The sequence below is a fragment of the Anolis sagrei genome, chromosome 1 (genome assembly GCF_037176765.1).
Source record: "Anolis sagrei isolate rAnoSag1 chromosome 1, rAnoSag1.mat, whole genome shotgun sequence".
Taxonomy (NCBI): Eukaryota; Metazoa; Chordata; class Lepidosauria; order Squamata; family Dactyloidae; genus Anolis; species Anolis sagrei.
Window position 1 is genome coordinate 304,411,116 of NC_090021.1, and position 23,185 is coordinate 304,434,300.

A 23,185-nucleotide genomic window follows, 5' to 3' on the forward strand; every position below is an offset into this window, starting at 1 on the left:
CATCAAGGCATCCTATCAAGAAAGCAGCCAACTGTCAAGAGAAATTGATATACATGTGTGTGCGCGTGAAAATTTGCACAAAATGTGTGTATTTTGCATGCAAACACATACAAAACCTTTATCACTCAAAAAGCATTAGGCTGAATCCTATTGTTACTCCCTTACAGAACTTGCCTACAATGACAAAAAAAATCTATTTGGTACCCTATTTCCCCCATCAGCATTTAATATACTTTATTTATATTCTGCTCTATCTCCCGAGGGGACTCAGAGTGGATTACAGAACATATATGGCAAATATTCAATGCCGTTATAAAATTAACAAAGACAGACAGTACATAAACAGAAATAAAAGGCTTCCCATTTTTTTCCACATTACTGTTTTCGAACTGCTAAGCAGAAGCTAGGGCTGATGGAGGGAGTTTACCCCAACCCGCAGCTTGAACTGCCAACCTTCAGGTCAGCAAGATTTTCTGCAGCTGGCGGTTTGACCCGCTGTGCTATCCACAGCTAACCCTGCAGAATTCACCTCACTATTAGGGGGCAGTCTACATTTCCAATCTTTTCCATTATTTTTGTTTTTTATTATTCCCCTTCCAGTCACACATACAAGTAAATGTATTTTTGGTTAAACAAAAGTATGCTAATCCTATAGACTTATATAGAAGTATCTCCACAAACAAAACTTTTTAAAAATCAACTTGGGAAAGAGCCACTTCCTAACAGGAAGTAGGTGAATTACAACTATCATTCTCTACCGAGTCCCACATAACTCACCAGTATTTAAAGTTGGTAATTATGGATATGTGTGCCAAATTTGGTCTAAATCTATTACTGGTGGTTTCACAGAGCTCTCTAGATGTGAGTGGATTGCAACTCCCAGCATCCTCTTCCAACCCCCCAAGTTCCCATCATCTGCCAGTATTTTAATTTGGTCATGATGGAAAGGTGTGCCAAATTTGGTCAAGATCCATCATTGGTAGCCATGATGGGGCTCTTCGGATGTGAGAGTCCTCTTAGAAAATACATGCATAGATATATGCGTGAATGCATGCATGCATACATACAAACTTTGACTTTTATTATACAGTATCTATAGATTTAATCTATGTTACTATATATTTAACACTGACAAAATCTTTTGTCATGAGCCAAGCTGTTAGAGGAACAGAAAGGAGTATTAAACTATTCTTACATGGTGACAGTTAGAAAACATATTTTATAATAAATCCTAAAGAAGTGGTGTTGTGTCTTAAATTTCCACTCAACGTGAGGCCACAACTCCCACTCAGAGCCATAAGGTAAGCATCTTCACATTGGACAAAGTAGTGGGATGTCCATAGTCACATTCAGTTCTCTTCATTTCCATATAATCCAGAATATCAAGGTAGATAATCCACATTATCTGTTTTGAACTGGATTATCTGAGTCTACACTTCTATATAATCCAGTTTAAAGCAGATAGTCTGGATTTTATACAGCTGTGTAGAAGGAGCTTCAGAGGATTCATGGCTCAGTTAACACTAAATTACACCAGTTCTCAATAATATAATTTGCCTTTCCATCATATTAGCCCAAATGACAGAATTTTTTTTAAAGATGACGTATTTGAGTTAAAGATTGCTTTTCTAGGGCCTTTTAACATAGCCATGTAGCCCAGAATATCAAGGAAGACAATCCCCAATATATGCTTTGAAATGGGTTATCTGAGTCCACACTGCCATATATAATCCAGTTCTTTGTGGATTTTATACAGCTGTGTGGAAAGGGCCTTAGTCTCATTTCTTAGAAACTTCATCTGGCACACTATTTAAATTTCCTGCACCTCAATTATTCCAAACATAAAGTGGAATATCAAGTAATGAGTTATTCAGCTGTGTCAGAATGGGCTAAATATGCTTACTTTCCTGTTTTTAAGGCCACAATTTCCCTTGAGCCAAATCCCCCTCCAAATGCATGTTACACCTTCAAAAAGGCTCCACGATCCATTCCTTTTACCTACAACAAGGTAGATAAAAACATTCAAGTCTCTGAAATTTACTACAGATTTCAAGTTACTTCTAGTTGGGATTAGATCTAGTTCGTAAGTTATCTTCTGTGCAATAATAAACTGTTAAAATATTGGCACTACAAAAGCTGTCATATAAAAAGCATGCATATTTTTCACAGTTGAACAGTTATAAGATTTCCAGAAGTCCGCCAGTTGTGTTTACGTCTTATCATATATGAGGCCAAAAGATTTCCCTGTCTTGCCACGCAAAAATTAATTAAGTTCCAAGAATGGGGTTTTCAATTCCCAACTGGTTTTGAGTAGAAATTCAGTCAAGACATTACTATTTAGCATTCTAATTATGAAACTTTTCCCTGCCTGTCAACACAATAGTAGCTGAACTTTTTTGTCTTAAAATGGTCAAGAGATTTAAAGAAGTTTTAAATTGTTAGCATTCATGGGAGGCAGAAGAATTTAAATCACCAAATCTGTTTCCATTCAAATTAAAAAAAAAGTGTTTCAAAATATTGATCTGCCTACCATAACAAATGGTTAAGAGTTTACTTCATTCAGTGATCAAGCTCTTAACTCAAATTGCTCTTATCTCAAAGCAGATTTTTCCCACTGAAATGCTACTAATCCGTTCAAGGGCCCCAAACCCCACTTTTTTGTTACGTGTTTTAAAATAACAAAATGTACTTCATAAATAACAAATAGTGTATAAATGCATATTCACATGGAACAAGAAAAAAAAGAAAGTTCAAATTTAAGATGGTAGAAGCACAAAGTTGTGGCAAGGAAGCACATCTGAGGCAACAAAATGTATGTTGGCCAGCATAACAGCAAGGCAAAACTTGCACATTCACATGGAACAATTAAAAAATAAAGATCAACTTTAAAATCTTAGAAGCACAAAGTTGTGACAAGGAAGCACAGAGCACAAAAGGCAGAGACAGAAGCATCATTTTCTTGCTATTGTGCTCATTCCAGCCTCCCTCCCGCTCTCTCTTGCACTCTCTCCCCCCTCTCTCTTCACGAAGCCAAACATACCAGGAATAAAAACCACACAAAATCTACTAACCCAAAGTTCCTCAAAGCGGATAAGAACAAAACTGACTCTGTATTCTGGCATTAGCTCTTTACTCAAAACGTTGCTCAAATGTCAAAGTGAAACCAGAGGCGTGCAATTGCTCTTAACTCAAAATGCTCTTAAGTCAAGGTTCTACTGAATACAAATATGAACCTGCCTTTTTTAACTCTCCATTTTATGGTTACAGTCCACACAAGGGGTTTACACACACCCTTCCTGTCTACATGTTAGTGTAAATAAAATAAATGAACAACTCAATTCAAGAATGCATTTTGAACATATATAAATGGTTCAAAATATGTACTTTAAAATATGAGCAGGAATCTCTCTGGCAAAAAGAAGGGTAGCCCTATTAGTTCTGGTTTACAAAGACAGAAATTAATTGAAATCAGTGGTGCAGTAGCTATCAACTATTATCAAGAAAAACACAGGCTGTGCCCTACAGCTGCTCGTTTGTCCTGCCCTACCTAGTGTTTTATATTTCTAAGAAAACTAGAGACATGATCAGGATAAGAGTCAAGGCCCTCCAAGAACACTATCAGAATCCAGTCTTCAAAATCCAATGTTCTTTAGTCCCTAGTTTTCTGAAGTTGAAATGCTTGCATTCCTGCACATTTGTTCTGATTTCTTTCTGTCTCTCGCTATATATACACATGTGTGTGTGTGTATGTATGTATGTATACACACACACACACGTGTGTGTGTGAGAGAGAGGGGGGGAGGGAGGGGGGAGGGAGGGAAAGAGAGAGGGAGAGGGCGAGGGAGAGAGAGAGTTTTTGAGTCTCCAGTTTGTCCAGACAGTTCTGGTATCACACAAAGATCCATTATATCAGTGATTCCCAACCTTTTTTTGTACCAGAAACCATCAGACCAGGGACCTCTTAACCAGAGGCCACTTGATCAGAGGCCACTTTGACCAGGGACCACTCTCCAACATTAGTACTAAGAGTTACGAATCAGTATTTGGTCAACTTTAGATTTGGTTAGGTTATTTAGGGTGCTGATTAAGAGAATTGCATTGGATAGACCACATCAGCTCTAGTTTCTGATATAAAACATTTGCCATAGAGTAGTCGGAATCTGCACGCCTACAGAAAACCATATTTAATAAGCCTTGGCAGTATAAGAGGGTTTCGCGAGACCAGTCTCTCTTGTTGCAACAGTACAGTAATGGTGAGGACGTGGACCATATTTTAGTTCTTGCAGACCACTGGTGGTCCATGCATTATATGCTTTTATTCTTAGAAGGTATATTATTTCTGCCTTCCTGGAACCTGGCAAATACATCCTGCAACAATCTGAACAGAATGTTACAGGTATTCAAGAATATGCATATGGGTTCCATAAGGAGTCACTTAGGCAGAGAAACCTGTGAAGAGTTGTGGGCCCCTTTCACCCTTCAGTGCCACAGCAGACAAACAGATATATGAAAAGGTATAGTAATATCCACACAAATTACATGTAATGTAAATTTATTTTTTAAAATTAAATACATTAATCAAAGAAGTATGTACAAACATCTCCCAGCACAGCACAGAGTTTCACCTGCTATGCAGAAAATCAACATGGTTCCACTGGAAAATTGCACATGGATTCAGGTTGAACAATGAAGACTTAAACAGTTCACATCTCATCTTGAAGAAATGAATTGTCGTTCGAGACTATTCAGAGGATATTCTTGCATCTTTGTGTACTAAACCAGTTGTTGCAGGAAGCAGAACTCCACTGGGGAACATGCAAATGAAATGAAATTTGCCTGCCAACATCTACAAAAGTCTACATGGAGTCATTTGATCACAGCTTAACTGAAAACGATGACCCACAGGAACAACCTTGTTCCGCTTGTGGATTGTTCACCACCTGGAAGGAACTGCGAATTAGCTCCTGGTTGAAGTCGACTATTGCTCCTTTCACAAAGCTTAGGCTGTCCAAGTCCACAACCACTCGGGCACCGCCTTGTTCAAAGATCCTGGAGAAGGAGATCCATATAGCATGTTAGGGCACTTGAACAGACAACTTGAAAGACTATATATCTGTCTATCTCTATACCACACACAAATCAGCCTCCAAGATTTACTACATGCCTGTCACTGCTTCTTAAACTGTGGGTCTCAACCCCAAATGGGGTCCCATAAGAAAAATGGAGGCCACGAAAAAATTGGCAAGAGTAAAAGGTGTCTGAATGTCACCTAGTAGCTGTTTTAGACATTGACACAAATAAACACTGCAGTGTTTGCAGTGGGCTCTCCGTTATAAATGCTTCAGTTGTACTTCATAAAAGAGAAAAAACAGCCTGTTTAGCCTTACAAAGGGAGATTTATTATATATGTATTATCAGTAAATGTTTGATTTTATATACTTATATACCCAGGATCACATAAATGTTTCTTGGATGGAAAAGGGTCACATGTGGAAAAAGTTTGATAAGCCTGCTCTACATGTCCTAAAGGGTAGTCACCCAGCTCCAACCATCATAAAGATCAAGGAACACAGGAGTTTTTGTAGAAAAATTCTAGAATATATTAAACAGAGAAAGCTCTCTGCATTTTATCGATCTGAAAAAAATAAGAATTTAGATGTCTTGAATCAGGTTTTTATGGTCATGAACCTACAACACTTGAACTCCTCTTCGAAAAAGGCATGTTGGACCAACTTTTCAAGAGGAAAGTCATAATCTTTCTCTTTCTAGATGTTTTTGATCTTATCAAGTTCCCATTTGTAACAGATGTTACTTTACCCTGTTTTTCTTGTCGATGTTGTTCTTTATTCATTAACCCTTCTTCTCTCCCACCTACCATTCCCTCCCCCACTACACACACAGGGATCTATTTTCTTACCTATCATCCGAATTCACAACTGTATCCAAGGAAAATTTATACTGGAAACCAGAACAGCCACCTCCTTCTACTTGCAGCCTGAGAAACTCAGATCCTTCGGCAATCTCCAGTAGTCTCTATTAAAACACAAAGGGAGAGGATGGGCAGGATTCATACAACTAGAAAGACTGTTCTACAGAATGGTGAACACCAGACAAAGAGTGACACAAAGCACATGATGGAGAAGGAAGTTATCGTTATCAGCCTATTGGCACATTATTTCACAACTGCTACAAAGGAGGTCTTTGTATGACTTATCTAAGAATAAATGGGTTATTATCACAACAAGCCTCCAAATCAATTCACATGACCTATTTCTTTATCTTAACTGAAAATAAGCCCGAATTTTATCTCTCCAGCATGGATCAAGTACTGCATCGCAAATCTAAGTTCCTGTGCCACCATATGTCACTGGTAGCACACTGTGCATCATTATATCAAAGCATGGCTTTATGATATGGTGAGATAATGGAGATTGTCATTAAAATAATGTGTACCCTTTGGACTAGGGCAGTCACACACTTATCGTACACACAACTTTACACATTTATACCCAATGGTGCATAGTCACATCAAATAACAGACCAAATTACAACTCAGGAACATTACAGCTGGCACGTGCATAGGATGACTTCCAAAGAATTTTACCTTCACACAATTCTCACTGAGAGAGATTTGTCCTTCACTGGAATCACTCTGGATGCTGGCAGAGGATGCTACCCATTGCACTCTGATCCTTGGCATACAGGTACCAACCTGTGAGGCATGCAATGGAGTTTTCATGTGATGCCAAAGATGAAAGGGACATCTATATGGGAAAGATGAGGAATAAAATGTCTTCAGTTGTTGGATAAAAAAATCATCAGATTAGCAGTATGGGGAATTACAGTAACATAAATGCTCTATTAGGAAAAGGCAATGCCAGACAGACAGAATGTCTTACAAGTTTAGAGGAACTATCTCCAAGAAGAAAACTGAGCACACCAGCTACAGTACTGTACAGTTCAATGCAATTTAGTAGTTCGGCATATGGACCTGGTTAGTTCTGCATTTAGTAGTTCTGTATATATACTATATGCAAGGTTGGGCTGTATACCACTGTAAAGCCCCTGAAACTTACCCACCTTCCTAACAGCCAGGCTATTTCTTACCTTGTGGGGAGCATACAGAAGCAGAAAACAATTGCCCTATACACTCATGTATAAATTAAAAAAATTGTTAAAAACTGATACCAAAACCTTTGGTCAACTTATCCATGAGACAATCTAAGTACCTTAGCAGTTATAAAAAAGGAACCATCCTCTTCTCTGAGTTGAGCAGCAAAAGGTGAAACCTTAAGTCTGCCCTGGATTTATACCCAAAGTAGACTTCTACATGAGTATATATGGTACATCACTGCTGGAATCCTTTGGAGGTCTCAGCATTGTTGTAACCATCTTGCATCTGACTATATTGCATAGCCAGATGCTTGTCTGATCCTACGTAGCCTCAAGATGGCATAGCATGGCTACACAGGATTAGCATGCTTCAGAGGCTTTATAGCAAGTCCAGAAACACTTTGACAATTGCAGAGAGCCAAAAAGCCAAAAAGCATAGAGAAAATGTACACATACCTTTTTGGTACACAAAGACAAAAATACACTCTCAGAAAACCCAGAGGCACACTTTTCATCCTATCCATTCCACCCTTATATCACAGTGCTGACTCAAGGAGAATTTGAACATTTACTATTGGTTTTAAGACTAAGGTCTGAACCCATGTCAAGGAAGGCAGCACTTCCTTTACCTGGTCAAAGTCATGTATCCGTCTTTTGAACACAAAGTCTTTTCATCATTTTACAAAGAACTATTATATAAAACCAAGTACTGGTATACCTCAGCTAACAAAGAAAGTTGTGTTCTTGAACATTACTTTTTTAACAGAAATTATTGTGCCAGAGGCAAAAATATAATCAAAAGAAGAGAGATAGGTTCCTTCATCACAAAAAAAAACATGTTTCAGCATCTTTTAAAATTCAAGACTAACAATATGCATGTGTGAAATGAAACAAGCTTATCCGTTAAGCCTTGAAGAAGTAAATAAAAAATCTGAACCTTCTAGGGACCACCTGAATGGATTTTCTAAAATCCATCCAGAGGCGACCATATTTTATCAGCTTCTACTCATATGATTTGCATTTGATGGTCTAACTTGCAGATAGTGGCTCAGTAGGTTAGAGCGCTAAGCTGCTGAGCTTGCTGACCGAAAGGTCGCAGGTTTGAATTCAGGGAGTGGCATGAGTTCCCACTGTTAGCCCCAGCTTCTGCTAACCTAGCAGTTTGAAAACATGCAAATGTAAGTAGACTGATACGGCTCCAGCAGGAAGGTAACGGCACTCCATGCAGTCATTACGACCACATGACCTTGGAGGTGTCTACAGACAACACCAACTCTTCGGCTTTGAAATGGAGATGAGGACCAACCCCCAGAGTTGGACACAACTGGACTTAATGTCAGGGGAGAATCTTTACCTAACTTGCAGATCTATACTTTTTAACATGCTGGAAAGAGGTGTGAAACAGCCTCTTTTCATTCTATTCTACCCTTCCTGCACACTGAGTAAGAGAATCTGGAGGCAGCAACCAAATTTGCCTGTTGTGGGCAGGCACAAACAGCTATAGAAGGATCAGTTAAGCAGAATTTTTCTTTCCCAGCTCAAGTTTTATTGCACTAGTTAGTGCAGGCACAACACCAAAAGGCTGTGTTTCTCCAGTTCTTTTTCACTATCCGCCCAATGCAAATGCTGCTCAAAAAAAAATCCAGCTAGACAGAGAACAAAAAAGAAAAAGAGGGGCTGAGAAACCATAACAAGACTTTGTAAAAAGCAGCTTCTTTATCAACTTTGTTAACTGAGGTATGCTTGCATTCAAGAGTGTACTTTGGCCTTTTAATAAACTCCACAAACGACATTACTGACTTCTCTTTGTAACTATAGGAGATTTATTGAGACCGCATTTGTGGCCTTCTGAGCAGGAGGGAGCAATTGCTACCTATAACAATTATGTTACAATCTTAATGACTTTTTTTGAAATACAGAAGCAGTTGTCCATTCAAATTATAAAGGAGAAATTGTGAGTCATTCAACTTGAAATGAGCACTGGTTATTTTCTTCTGCATTGGCCTTGTGTACATCAGAAACCCAATCATCTCTGTAGCTATTTTTCTTGTTCTTACCGTTCTGTTGTTGTAAGCCCTATACATGAACCTTACTTGAACCCAGCTAAACTCCTAGACTCAATACAAACTTCTGATCAGAAGATCCATACACTAATTATGTCATATAAACAATGTGCTTTGTTTTGTCTTTCAATTTTTTTTAAAATATTCCCTTTGTTCTTTCCTGAACCATTCCTTTCTCTCAGCAATGTATCACTACAGCTCAATACTGTATATAGATTTCCCAAGTGATTATTTTGGTCAGTAAGCGAAGAGTTCTAGATGCTTAAATATTGATAGTCTAATGATGTTAACATTGTTTTCATCTTTACTTTTCATTTTAAAACATCTACATCTTTAAGATTCAATTATAATAGAAAATGCAATGCTGTTAGATGCACTTCTTTTACTATTATACTGTATATCAATAGGGCGGTTCTCTATAGATGGATGCCTTCCTCTGTTTTCCTGAGACATGTTAATAAACCTCTAAAGTAATTCTGTATCAAAGTGTATCTGTGAAGGAATAAAGAAAACTGGAAAAGTAACCACTGGTAAAGGATGGTAAAAGATACTGCTCTGCTGCAATATCTTAGGCCAGCTTTCAAGGCAAGGGGGCTCAACAGTGGCAAGTAGGTACTTAAAAGTATTTTCTTTTTACAAAACTAACCCAGAGACAATATTGCATGAAAATAACCATCAACTGAAGTAGAAATCAATCTTAATAGCATGATAGCAATAACAAAATTAAAATGAAATAGCCATGAATTCTGCATCCAAAAATGTGACCATCCATGGTGAGAAAATGTTTAAAAATAAATGCTAAATTTGAAGAATAAACCTTGATTTTGCCATGTTATTCAAGGGACACCATTTTACTATCCTGTTGTGTGTGTACTGAGTGTGGTGCAAGTTTAAAAAAATTGTATCTATGTAATTTATTATATATATATTTTTATGTTCATGTTTTTGAATTTGTTGTACCCTGCCTCAAGCCATTAGGAGAGGCGGGCAATAAAAAAAAATATTAGGCTTGAGCAGATGGGGACTCCTGGAATTAAGTCTCTATGGATACTAAGGGGCCACTGTATTACAAATTGAACAAATAGCAAAACAATTACTATATGAAGAGGAAATATAATAACAGTTAGAATGAGGGCAAATTACTACCAAATTGCATTCAAATCCTTAAATATGTGTACTGAGAAGTTCCATGTTCTCAGCATAACTTACTCTCAAGTTTGTTTGCACAGGATAAATTATCTGAAACCTTTATTTTCACGAGAAGGCTGAACTACGGTAGTTGTAATATTTGTGTGAACCCTTAAATAGCTAAGGGGAAAAAGAAAGGAGCATGAGGCTGATAGGAATTGTGGGAGTTGAAGTCCAAAACACCTGGAGAGCCAAAGTTTGCCCATACCTGCTCTAAAGGGTGCATCTTCGCAGTTTGACACCACCTAAATTGTCATGGCTCAAAACTAATGTGTGTGTGTGGGTGTATGATGTTGATGTGTTTCGACTGTGTTGTACACCAAACTAATATATACTCACAAATACAACAGTATGTATAGGTCAATAATCAATAAACAGGTATGAAATATAAACTTATATTGAATAAACAAGTACAAATTTACAAGTATAACGTTGATGCTCCATACATCAGAATGAATATCAAATTAAACATAAGTTTGCCGCTTGTAAAGTCAGTCAGTTGAATTGAAGAGTCTGTAGATCACACGACCGGTTTTGACTTTTTTAATCTTCCTCAGGCAACTATGTAATTTTATATTTCCATGATAAACACTTTACATTCATCTCTCAAGTAGTATTATGTCTTTTTTCAATTTATATCAATGGTGGGTAAGTGTGAATTTATATCTTTCTGAGATACTCTGTTAACACTCTGTTCTTATTGCGCCTGAGGAAGACTAAAAAAGTCAAAACTGGTCGTGTGCTCTACAGACTTTTCAGTTCAACTGGCTGACTTCACAAGCAGCAAATTTGTTTAGTTTTATATTCTTTCTGATGTACGGAGCATCAACATTATACTTGTAAATTTGTATATGTTTATTCAATTTTATATTCCATACCTGTTTACTGATTATTTATCTATACATACTGTTGTATTTGTGGATATATATTTGGTGCATAATCAGGAATCCATTTAATTTATATTCTTCCAAAGCTTTGACTGTGTTGTACCCTGCCTCAAGCCATGAGAAGGTGAGTAACTAATTATTATTATTATTATTTGAAACACAACAAGATGAGTCCACAGCACTGCTGGCTGTTGTATTGGATCATACGTCAGACACTTCCCAAGTGTCTAGGACTGTATGATGTATCGGCGGATAATGCGTGCCAATCCCAGTAAGGTGGCCTTCTGCAGCTGGCAGCTGGCAATTTTGTCAGCGCTGATTGTGTTTAAGTGCAGGCCTAGGTCTTTAGGCACTGCACCCAGTGTGCCTATCACCACTGGGACCACCTTGACTGGCTTGTGCCAGAGTCTTTGCAGTTCGATCTTTAAATCCTCATGTCATGTCAGCCTTTCTAGTTGTTTCTCTTCAATACTACTGTCACCTGGGATTGCAACATCGACAATCCATACTTTGTTTTTAATAGGATCGTGAGGTCAGGAATATTGTGCTCCAAACTTTGTTTGTCTGAATTTGGAAGTCCCAGAGTAGTTTGACGTGTTCATTTTCTGTAACTTTTTCCAGCTTGTTATCCCACTAGTTAGTTGTCGCAGGCAGATGGTATTTGTGGCACAAGTTCCAATGAATCATCTGAGCAACTGTGTTATGTAGTCTGTCTGCGCAATCTTCTTGCAGCAGCTGAGGATGTGATCTAGTGTTTCATATGCTTCCTTGTAGAGTCTACATTTGGGGTCTGTCATTGACTTTTCAATTCTGGCTTTGGTGGCATTGATTCGAATGGCTTGTTCTTGTGCTGCCAGAATCAGGCCCTCCATCTCCTTTTTCAAAGTTCCATTTGTGAGCCACAGCCATTTTTTCTTTGTCAATTTGGCTCTCAATTTTCCCAGGAACTGTCCATGGAGAGCCTTCTTTCACCAGTTTTCTCTTCTGTTCTGGATTGTGTTTTTACGGTATTCACTCTTTGGGATCACAAGCCTTTTGCATTATTATTGGTATTATTACTATGGAATCATGGGAGATGTGTTCTGGTAAGGCACCAGCACTCTTTAGCAGAGAAGGCTTGTAAAACCACAGCTCTCATAATTCAATAGCAATGAGTCATAGCAATTAAAGTGGTGTCAAACTGCAATCATTCTACAGTACAGATGCACTGTAAGACTGAAGGAGAAATGTCAACAAAATTTGTAGCTATTACAGATTATGAGGGTTGCCAGAGTGAAAACTAGAGAGGCCTCCTGTGCATTTAAAATCCTGCAGAAGCAGGAATTTTGGCAGGTGTGTATCACCAGGTAAGAATCAATCCTTTCTTATTCTAGAAGCCCTCGCTAGTTTTCACTCTGTCAACAACAACTTGTCTGACAGCCTAAGACGATTTCGGCTCCATGAACCGCCGTTGCTATTTTCTTAAGTCTGCCTTCTTCCAATTCCCAACCTCTGGGCCTCCAGGCTTGTTTGGGACTTCAAATCCCAGAAGCCTCAGCCAGTTTGGCCAACTGCCAGGAATTCTGGGAGATGAAGTCCAAAACACCTTGAGGACTAAATAAAGATTGAAAGCCGTACATGCAATGTTAAACAAAGTTGACTCCCTCCCTTCCACTAAAAACCATCTCGCTCAGTCTGAGGGCAGCTTTAGACGACTGGCGGGAAAAGGGGAAAGAACCGCCACTACCTGCTCCGCCCGCAAATCTTCAGCGCCCTGAAACAAGTAAGTGCTCCCAGTGCCGCCATGTTGTTCTCCTCTTGACTCTGTCTCTATTGGTGCAGACGAACCATATGTCCCGCCTACGCCCTACGTCAATTGGTTTGCGGCAGAGGAGACGGTTGCGCCATTGGAAGTTAGCGGAGAGTGACGGGAAGGTCACGTGGTTTGGAGTGAAGGCGAGGAAATCCGGGCGGAAGGGTCTGGGAAGCCAAGTCTCATGTTTGTACATTCTGAAGCATTTTGATTGGCTGGCGCAGAGACCTCAAAGGCGGGAACTTTTACTACTGCCTCTTGAGTTTCTTGTGTGAATCTGTTTAGGGGTGAAAGGAGTTTCCTTCTATTATAATTGGAGAAAAATAACTGAAAAGCTATTCTAAATGAAAACATTGAAAACATAGCATCAGTTGGGGGCCCCTCCCTCCAACAACAATATAGTACTATATAATACTAATATTGTACTATTCTAATATAATATATTGTATATACATATTACCTTGAAGGAGCTGGGGGTGGTGACGGCCGACAGGGAGCTCTGGCGTGGGCTGGTCCATGAGGTCACGAAGAGTCGGAGACGACTGAATGAATGAACAACAACAATACGAATATTGTACTATGCTCATAATATATTGTATATACATATAATATAATATAATAATATATACATATGACCTTGAAGGAGCTGGGGTTGGTGACGGCCGACTGGGAGCTCTGGCGTGGGCTGAGGTCATGAAGAGTCAGAAACGACTGAACGAATGAACAACAACATATAATATTGATAATAATATAATACAATACAATATAATACTAATAATAATACAATATAATAATATTAATTATATATTAGATGTAATATTACTAATAATATTACAGTGTAGTGGTATAGTACAATATAGTAATATATAATGCTAATTTTGTAGCATGCTAATAATATAATATATTGTATGTACATATAACTTGTAAGCTGCTATGAGTCACCTCTGGGTTAGAGAGGGAAGGGTATAAATATAGTAAATAAATTAATAATATAAATAAACTCTGATCATATTTTCAGGGTTTTTTTTTTCGTGTCAGGAGCGACTTGAGAAACTGCAAGTTGCTTCTGGTGTGAGAAAACTGGCCGTCTCCTTGTGAGAGACTTCTCTCATATCTCCGCATGAGGAGCCGGAGCTGACAGAGGAAGCTCAACCCTTTCTCCCCAGATTCAAACCTCCAACCTGCTACTCTTCAGTCCTGCTAGCACAAGGGTTTAACCCATTGCGCCACTGGGGTGAATTTATTCTTATTCATATGTAACCCTCCTCCCAAAGTGTAACTAATAGGGCTTGCTAACACGTATGTTTACAGGCTTAATGATAATGTATGTATATAATGTTATTATAAATTAAGCAATGGAGGTAAAAGTGAATTAAGGTCTACAAGAACACAGGTTAATGTTCTGTGCTATTCATAGCCTATCTTGTAGTCCGCAGTCCCTATCTCACAAAGTAACTGATGGTGTAATCTACCACTGAATTGCATGATAATACCTCAGTTGAAGGACACCACACAAATTGCTCCCCCAAAGCCTCTCCCTATTCCTTTTTTGAGAAACCCTTATGGAATTCATGGGGTCACCCTAAGATAATAGATAAACTGAGGGCAGACACACACGTAAATAAATAATATATATACAAGCAGCCCCCAAGTTACTTTTACACCTCCTCAAGCTTTTAAAGCTAATTTCACCAGAAATGAAGACAATCCCCAAACAGTAAATAGAAAGCAAAAGTGACATTTGTTCTGTTCCAGATAATTTTGGGGCTGATCTCTGGTTGAAAACAGAAGTGAGATCCACCGGAGATTTGTGCTAAGAAGCAAATTTGCCCTTTCTCCTTCTGTAGTAGCTCACTCCAGTGTAAACTCTAGTTTACACTGATGATTCAGCCCTCATTCAGCCCATGATGATTCAGCCTCACCTATGGATTGTTTTTAGCTATAGCCCTACAGAAAATCAAATGCCATTGACCCAAGTATTGATCAATTCTGCCTTTATTACCAAAATGTTTTCTCTAGTGACCAATGATTTTTACATTTTTACTTCTGATAGATGTTTGTATGTAATTGATTACTTTGCTGGCTCACATAACACCAACCAAGTAAAATGTGCCCATTCTCCCTCAAATAGCACTATTGTAGCATTCATATTAGTATTTACTTCTTGACATGGTTTAGAACAGAAAGCACTGTGGCAGGAAACCACACAAATTGCTCCCCCAAAACCTCTCTATTCCTTTTCTGAGAAACCCCTATGGAATTCATATGGTCACCCTAAAATAATAGGTAATCTGAAGGCAGGCATATATATATATTATCTGTTCATGAGGTCTGCAGTCCCTCCCATTACCTCAAGAAACATAGAGCAAAGGGAAAGCTGCATATCAAAACATAATACAGTATACAGTAAGCAAACAGAATAATATACAAACAAATTACTAGTGGAGGCTTGAAGAAGGTTGCTATTTCCAACACTGTAATAATTGGATTTTGAAAAATGTGGCTTGCTGTTCAACCAATGATTGGTAATAAAGCTTCAGTGGATACATCTTTCCTCCATGATAACCCTTTCACGAGTAAATTTCCAAACCTAGGGGTACATTTCTCTCACTTCCTGTTGTCTTACCCCTGTTCTTAACTATGAGTTGTTTGTAAGTCAGCTGTTTATAACTCGGGAACTGTCTGAATATTGTTTTGAAAGTACCTGAATCTTAATCTACACCAAATGAATAAGATTGAAAAGGAACTGCTCTCGGAGTACCATTCCCACAAACCACTGGATAATATTTAACATTTAGTCTCAAAGTCGCCAAGCCCAAAGTTCAGCACCTAAAATACATACGTTAAATTTAAATTTACCTTATTTCTGGGGAAACCAAATGTGTGCACATTTCTGTGACATATAGGTTGGCCTTAATCAATGTATTGTCCAACTCCCAGCAACTTTAGCCTTGGCTTTTTCACTTCCCTCGTCATAATATGCCTTGAGTTAAATGCATGCTCTTGATGTAGGTGAAAGGGATCTGCTGAACAAGCAAAATTGGCCAAAACGTAAATATGTTCCTTCTTGCTGATCTGACAAGGATGAAGAGACATCTCCAAAGTGACCCTCAAGTGATACGGTTATCATCTTTGTGGTTTTAAAAAACGACGACAACTTGCCCTGCATAAACAAAACAGAGTTCTAATCTTGTGAACTGGACTAAAGGTCTTCAGAAGCAAACAGACTGCAGCCTTCAAATGAATCCTTATGGCATTTTTTGCACACTTCAGTGGGGCTATGGAAAATGTTGCCTAACTGGGTTAAGGCTGAGTTAACTGAGGTGAGACATGCCCAGCGGAGTGGTAAAGGCAGTTTGCTGCAATAGAAACAACACACACACATTTAGGGCCTTGTATGTGTTTAGGTTAACTAACAGCTTATGGAAACCTTGAATTTCATACCATTTTCTTAACCAGAAATTCTCAGAGGTGGTTTGCTATTGCATTACTCTGAAACATAGCTTGCAGCATCTGATATTTCTGGTCAATCTCCCATCCAAGTACTAAGTCTGACTCAGTGTTGCTTCCAAAATCAGATAGAATTGAGCGCTTTTAGGATATTTAGGCCCTTGTGGCATCTTAAACCTTAAAAACTAATAAAGTTGTAAAGTTTTATGGAATATGGTCCAAAAATCAACTATTGCTTTACGGAGGGCGGTGGGGGGGTAGCATGCTTTTAAACTTCCTCAAGCTCTTAAAGCTAATTTCAACTGAAGACAATCCCCAAACTAGGAAATAGAAAGCAAAAGTAACATTTGTTCAGCTCCAGGTATATTTTGGGGCTGATCTCTGGTTGAAAACAGAAGTGAGACCAACCAGTGGTTTGTGCTAAGAAGCAAATTCGCCCTTTCTCCTTCTGTAGTAGCCCACTCCAGTGTAAAGTCTAGTTAATGACCCATGATGATTCAGCCTCACCCTATGGACTGTTTTTAGCTATAGCCCTATAGACAATCAAATGTCACTTACCCAAGTATTGCTCAATTCTGCCTTTATTACCAAAAAGTTTTCTCTAGTGACCATTGATTTTTCTGATAGATGTTTGTATGTAATTGTTTACTCTTCTGGCTCACATAACACCAATAAAGTAAAATGTGCCCATTTCTCCCTCAAATGGCACCATTGTGGCATTCACAGTACTATTTTCTTCTTGGCATGGTTTGGAATGGAAAGCAGTGTGGAAGGAAACCAGGGGTCCTTTCACATTATGCTATTATTGTAATATGATTCCACTTTAGCTGCCATGGCTGCATCCTATGGAATCCTACAGCTTGTTTGGTGAAACACTAGAGCTCTCCAACTGAGAATTATAAATACCCTTCCATAAATCAACATTCCAGGATTTCAATAGGATGTTGCCATGGAAGTTAAAGCGGGATCAGAGGGCTCTAATTATGGCCCCTTCTACTCTGCCATGTAATCCAGATTATCAAATCAGATAATCCACATTATCTGTGTTGAACTAGATTATATGAGTCTACACTGCCATATAATTGAGTTCAAAGCAGATAATCTGGATTTTATATGGCAGTGTAGAAGGAACCTATGTAATAAGAAAAAGTTCCAGGTTGGGTTAGAAGAGCCAGCTAGCATGGTGTCATGATTTGAGTGTTGCACTAGGAAACTCATTGGGTGTTCTTGGGCAACTCTGTCGGCTCAGAAGAAGTCATTTAATTTTTAAAAAATTTTTTTTTATTGGTTTGTGGTGCATACAGAAAACAAAACCGACACCAAAGGAAAACCAAAATAAGTAAAAAGTAAAAAAGAAAGAGAAAAAAAAACAGAAAAAAAGAAATACAAAAGAGTATGCCAGTTAGCAGAATGGTATACAGTCAGCGCTCATTAAACATATAAAAAATCAAATTTGACTGTACAGTTATAATACATTAACATTTATTGTCCCTCTAACCCCACACCCGTGAACCCAACCCCTGTGACCTCCGACACCACTCCGTATGGATCACATAACTAACCCGCAACTACCCATGTATCTTCTTTCACTGAATCCCCTTTATGGCAATCTTCAAATCTACTTTTGTCTAGAAGAAGTCATTTAAAAAAGCTCCTCTTAAGAAATCTTCCCAAGAAAACCCCTTGACAGATTTGCCTTAGGATTGCCATAAAGCAGAAACAAAGTAAAAACAATTCAACATGTTTCCGAGTCAGACATGCCTGAAGCTAAACTAATACCAAAGAATGCAGAGCCTGGGAGAAGTACAATTTATATAGCTTAGTGCAACAACTGGATTCCACCCATGATCATCTACATGACAACTAATCACTAGTCAGGCATTTACACTCTAACAAAACTGTAGTCTGTCTACACAGAAATAAACTCCAGCAGTATCTGGCTCCAGAAGAATATAACCTGAATATCTTTTAGTCTGTATTTACAATTCAGAATATACTTTCAGAGACTTTATACACAGTCTGGAGAAGAGATTTGGCCATCTTTCATGAAAACTGACCAAATCATTTATGTTTACATGTTATCATCAGTACTGACAGAAGCTATACATTCTACTTGATTGTTTTTCCAAAGTGACAAGAATTCTGACCACTGCTGGCATCTACCGGATAATTAACCTATGTCAATTCCACTGATTTTATCAGGATCTTTATAAACCTAGTGATGTATAAGGGCTTGTAAATATCATAGGGACTTGTGCCTAGATCTAGACCTATCTAGATCACAGGTAAGATTGGTGGGGATGAGAGAGAGGGCCTTCTAGGTGGCAGCTCCCCACCTCTGGAATGCCCTCCCTAGAGAGATTAGATAAGCCCCAAATCTCCAAACCTCCAAATCTTCCATTCGAACCTTAAAAAATGGCTATTACTCCTTTGACCTGGAGTAATGTATTATGGTTATGTGATGACGTCGATCATTGTTATTTGGCACTTTAGTTCATGTTTGAAAAAACCCACAGGTATGACTGTTTTAGAATTTTTTAAATTTTTAATTTTATCAATTGACCTTGTCCATTGTTTATGTTCAGTCAAATTGTGTATTGTTTTCATGATACAAATAAAGTATTATTATTATTATTATTATTTTCAAGAATGATTGTTCTAGAACTGCGAAGCAACAGGGGAGTGTGGGCATTTTTTGCTCTCATGGGTCTTGGTCCATCAGATGTGATATTTCAGTTGCCATCATGGGCAACTTTTGATCCAAAACTGAGTTCAAGGGAGTATTTTGCAAGGGGAGGAGGGTAAAGCAGTGGAACCGTCATGTTGGCTTTGGAGGGGGCTGTTTAAATGTGAAAGAAACGACCCACAAATTATTATTTTTTACAAAAGCAGATGGTGGGCTTTGGGGAACTGTTAGTGGGTTAGGGGTCACACAACTTAGGTTTGGGATAGCATGCAGCCCACAGATTGCCCCTTTTCTACTTTCATTCTAGAAAGCATATAGCAATTGGAAGTCTCAATATTGTCAATGTACTAGATGAAAAAACACATACAACTGAAAGTCCTGGCTGAAATGTTAGGTTCTAATATATAAACTCATAACCCCAACTATGGCCTTAACGAGGTTGATGGGGACTCTATTAATAAAAAAGTACAAGGCTGAAGAAAGATAGAGGCAATGCTTTCTTGCCTCCAACAAACTAGTTTGCTGTCTAAGATTGCTTTTCTGCAAGCTGTATCTTGGACAGCAGCCATATGAAGTGCAATGCTGAGTTTCTTAATCTAGCAGTGAGACACAGTCATTCATCCATTTGGAAAACCAGAAGTGGGCGTGAGTGACATGGGAGTTTTTCTGGGTAATAAAAAGTGACATACACACTACCTTCTGTTTCCCAAGAACCTGTTTCCAAGGCCAGTTTCTAAGAGGGAAATGGTAAATGAACCATTCAAACTAAATACAACTGCTCTCTTCCCATAGGCAGATTATAAGGCAGGCATGTGAACACATAATATATGTATACTTTAGCTAATCAAATAGATGGATTCTTGCACTTTACAGAATAGCTGGAACCAGAGACAGGAACAACATGGAAAGAATAGGGATGTGTCCCTGCATCATAAAAAAGAGCAGAGACTTCTGGCAAGATGGCGAGGTGATCAACATGGGTCTAGATTCTCCACAAGGCCTGTTATCAGGGAGCAGTTTGGATGGACACAATCCCTCATCACCCCATCGGAGCTATTTCTTCACCAGGCTGCAACTGGTAGCAGTGGAAAGGAACAAGGGGAGAGAGAACAACAGCCCCTCCGGCTAAAAGACATAAATCAATAAAACCATAAAACTTTTTGTGGTGTCTACACTACAATCAGAAGAGGAAGAGAGAAAAGTGAAAGGAGAAGGAAAGAGTAAACTCCAAAGTTCAAGTACAAACTGCAAGTATAACCATAAGATGATTTAATGAGGACTTTGAAAGGACTTAACTATTAAGAAGTGGAACAATAAAGGGAATAAAATTGCTGTGAAGAGAGACCTTCCCCCTATCACCACCAAAAAGGAAAAAAACTAACAATAAAAATAAGTTTATATGAAGTACCTGAAAAGAGGGGGCAGGCCTTGGGATTGTTTACATTCCAAAGAGATAGATAGATTAAGCAAGCGGACCCATGGAGACTCTGAAGGCCAGCGAAACCAGAGCTAATGTCATACATCTGTAGATAACCAAAATGGAGAAAATACTGGGTTTAAAAAAATCATTTTGAGCACGCAAATAAAGCAAAAATATGACTTTCCAATAAATTAAAAACAGAAGAAATAATTACAGTGATTCAAGATAATGGTCAGGAAAGCATGAAAGACACAAATATACAAAAAACTTTGTAAACTACTACAAAAACGTATAAAAACTACACTCTGTCCATCAAGCTGACTTAAACAAATATCTTTAAATTTTTTAACTACCTTTACAAAAGAAGATCAAGATGTGTTAAATAGCCGCATAATGTCATAAGAAATCAGGATGTAAAAACAAAAACAAAAAACGACAAAGCCCCAGACCCGGATGGGTTTACTTCAATCTTCCACAAAAATTTGAAAATGTTCTAGTTCCTCAATTACACCAATAAATAAATGAGGCTCTACACTGCAGTGGTTCTCAACTTGTGGGTCCCCAGGTGTTTCGAGCTACAACTCCCAGAAATCCCAGCCAGTTTACCAGCTATTAGGATTTCTGGGAATTGAAAGCCAAAACATCTGGGGACACACAGGATGAGAACCATTGCTCTACAGAATGTATTGATTCCCAATTCATGGAGAGAAGCTAATGTTATGTTAATCCCAACAGAAGACCAGGATATAAAAAAGATTCAAAACTATAGACCCATCTCTTTGTTAATTCTGGTTTACAAACTTTTCTATCAAGAATTGTAGTTCTTATATATTTTAAATAAACCTTTTGAAACTAGGTTGTTGCAGTTTTTTTGGGGCTATATGGCCAAGTTCTAGAAGCATTCTCTCCTGATGTTCCACCTACATCTATGGCATCCTCAGAGGTTGTGAGGTCTGTTGGAAACTACGAAAATTGGATTTATATATCTGTGGAATGTCTAGGGTGGGAGAAAGAACTCTTGTCTGTTGGAGCTAGGTATGAATGCTTCAACTGACCACCTTGATTAGCATTTGATGGCCTGGCTGTTGTTTGGTGTGGCTTGTAAGTGCCTCTAGGCACTCCACTTCTGAGTCTGTTCAGGGACTTCCAAGTTGCCCATTCTTGGTTTGCCTCTGAAGGAAGACCTTCATGGGGGCCCATCCAGTTGGAATTGCCTCATTTTGTTGCCCATGGGAACATTCTTGCTATTGCTGGGGGAACATTAAAAGCACTGGTGGTTCTCATTAAACTTTTCCATAATTTGAGTCTACTAGGAGGAGGCTGATAGCCATACAGTGGGTGGCTTTCACGGGGTTCAACCTTATGTCTCTCACAATTGGTAGCAACTTCCTGTCGCACATCGGTGGTGGTGGTGGTGGTGGTGGAGGGGGAGGCCAGCTAGCTTATAGAGTCTATCAACAGATGTAGGTTTATTCGTAAGACATCCCATGATTATTCTACATGTCTCATTCAGTGCTATATTCAGCTACTTCACGTGGGCAGATTTATGCCAGATGGGGCAGGCATACTCAGTGGTTGAGTAAGACAAGGCCAGGTCTGATGTTCTTATTAATGTTGGGTCTGCACCCCATGCGTTATTAGTAAGTTTCCGCAGGATGTTATTGCATGCAGCTACTTTGTGCAGGACTCAAACTGAATAACAATGGATGGAAAGAATATTACAATATTACTGAGAACACAAGGTGGAGTTGCACCCCATGCGCTATTAGTAAGTTTCCGCAGGATGTTATTGCATGCAGCTACTTTGTGCAGGACTCAAACTGAATAACAATGGATGGAAAGAATATTACAATATTACTGAGAACACAAGGTGGAGTTGCCTCTGCCCAGGAACATCTTCCTTTCTGTTCCTATTTATTATTATTTTTGTAAACAGAACAGTATACTGAAAATAAAAAAAAATATTATTTTTAGAAATCCAGTAAATAAATAAATAAATAAATAGGAGGAGCTGTTCAACACATTTCAGCAAACATTTTATTAAAAACTAACTTGGTAAAGATGAAAACGAACAACTACACCAGCAAAATTACAACTCCCTGGATCCCACAGCATTGAGCCCGGGCAGCTAAAGTGGGGTCAAAGGGCATTAATTGGACAGTTGAGGCCAATCCATGTATCTGTGTGCATTATAAATACTATCAGCATGAACTATTGACATAGATGGAGAAATATCAGCTATGATAACAAAAGGAGATGTCATGCCCCATCATTCCTGGCACCGCAGAGCTTGGAAGCTGGTCTTGTTTGCCCTGCAGCTGCCAATTCAATAAAATTTGAAGGGTCAATCAAGGGGAGGCTAGGGTTGCATCTGCACCAGGCTCAGGCAAACTTGGGCCCTCCAGGAGCTTTGGACTTCAACTCCCACCATTCCTGACAGCTCAGCCGCTTAAGCGGGGGCTGAGGCTGTCAGGAATGGTGGGAGTTGAAGTCCAAAACTCCTGGAGAGCCCAAGTTTGTGGCTGAGAAGAAAAGAAGGGGCCTGAGGCTGTCAGGAATGGTGGGGATTGAAGTCCAAACTCCTGG

General features: G+C 38.7%; 1 protein-coding gene across 1 annotated transcript; it reads right to left on the reverse strand.

The window, feature by feature from the left end:
• Positions 1–4,535: 4,535 nt before the first annotated feature.
• ISCA2 (iron-sulfur cluster assembly 2) lies at positions 4,536–13,079 on the reverse strand. The gene is made up of 4 exons (XM_060758591.2): positions 12,978–13,079; positions 6,605–6,764; positions 5,918–6,033; positions 4,536–5,049 (listed from the first exon to the last, which is right to left on the reverse strand). Exons 1-4 carry the CDS (start codon positions 13,034–13,036, stop codon positions 4,875–4,877), a joined length of 510 nt encoding a protein of 169 aa, XP_060614574.1. The 5' UTR covers positions 13,037–13,079; the 3' UTR covers positions 4,536–4,874.
• Positions 13,080–23,185: the final 10,106 nt, after the last annotated feature.

Excerpts from the sequence above, each read along its gene's own strand:
- ISCA2 (XM_060758591.2), bottom strand. The coding sequence starts at position 13,036 with ATGGCGGCACTGGGAGCACTTACTTGTTTCAGGGCGCTGAAGATTTGC. Across the intron at positions 6,034-6,604 it reads TCAGTGAGAATTGTGTGAAG|AGACTACTGGAGATTGCCGA; the intron begins GTAAAATTCTTT and ends GTGTTTTAATAG. Across the intron at positions 5,050-5,917 it reads GTTGTGAATTCGGATGATAG|GATCTTTGAACAAGGCGGTG; the intron begins GTAAGAAAATAG and ends CTCCTTCTCCAG.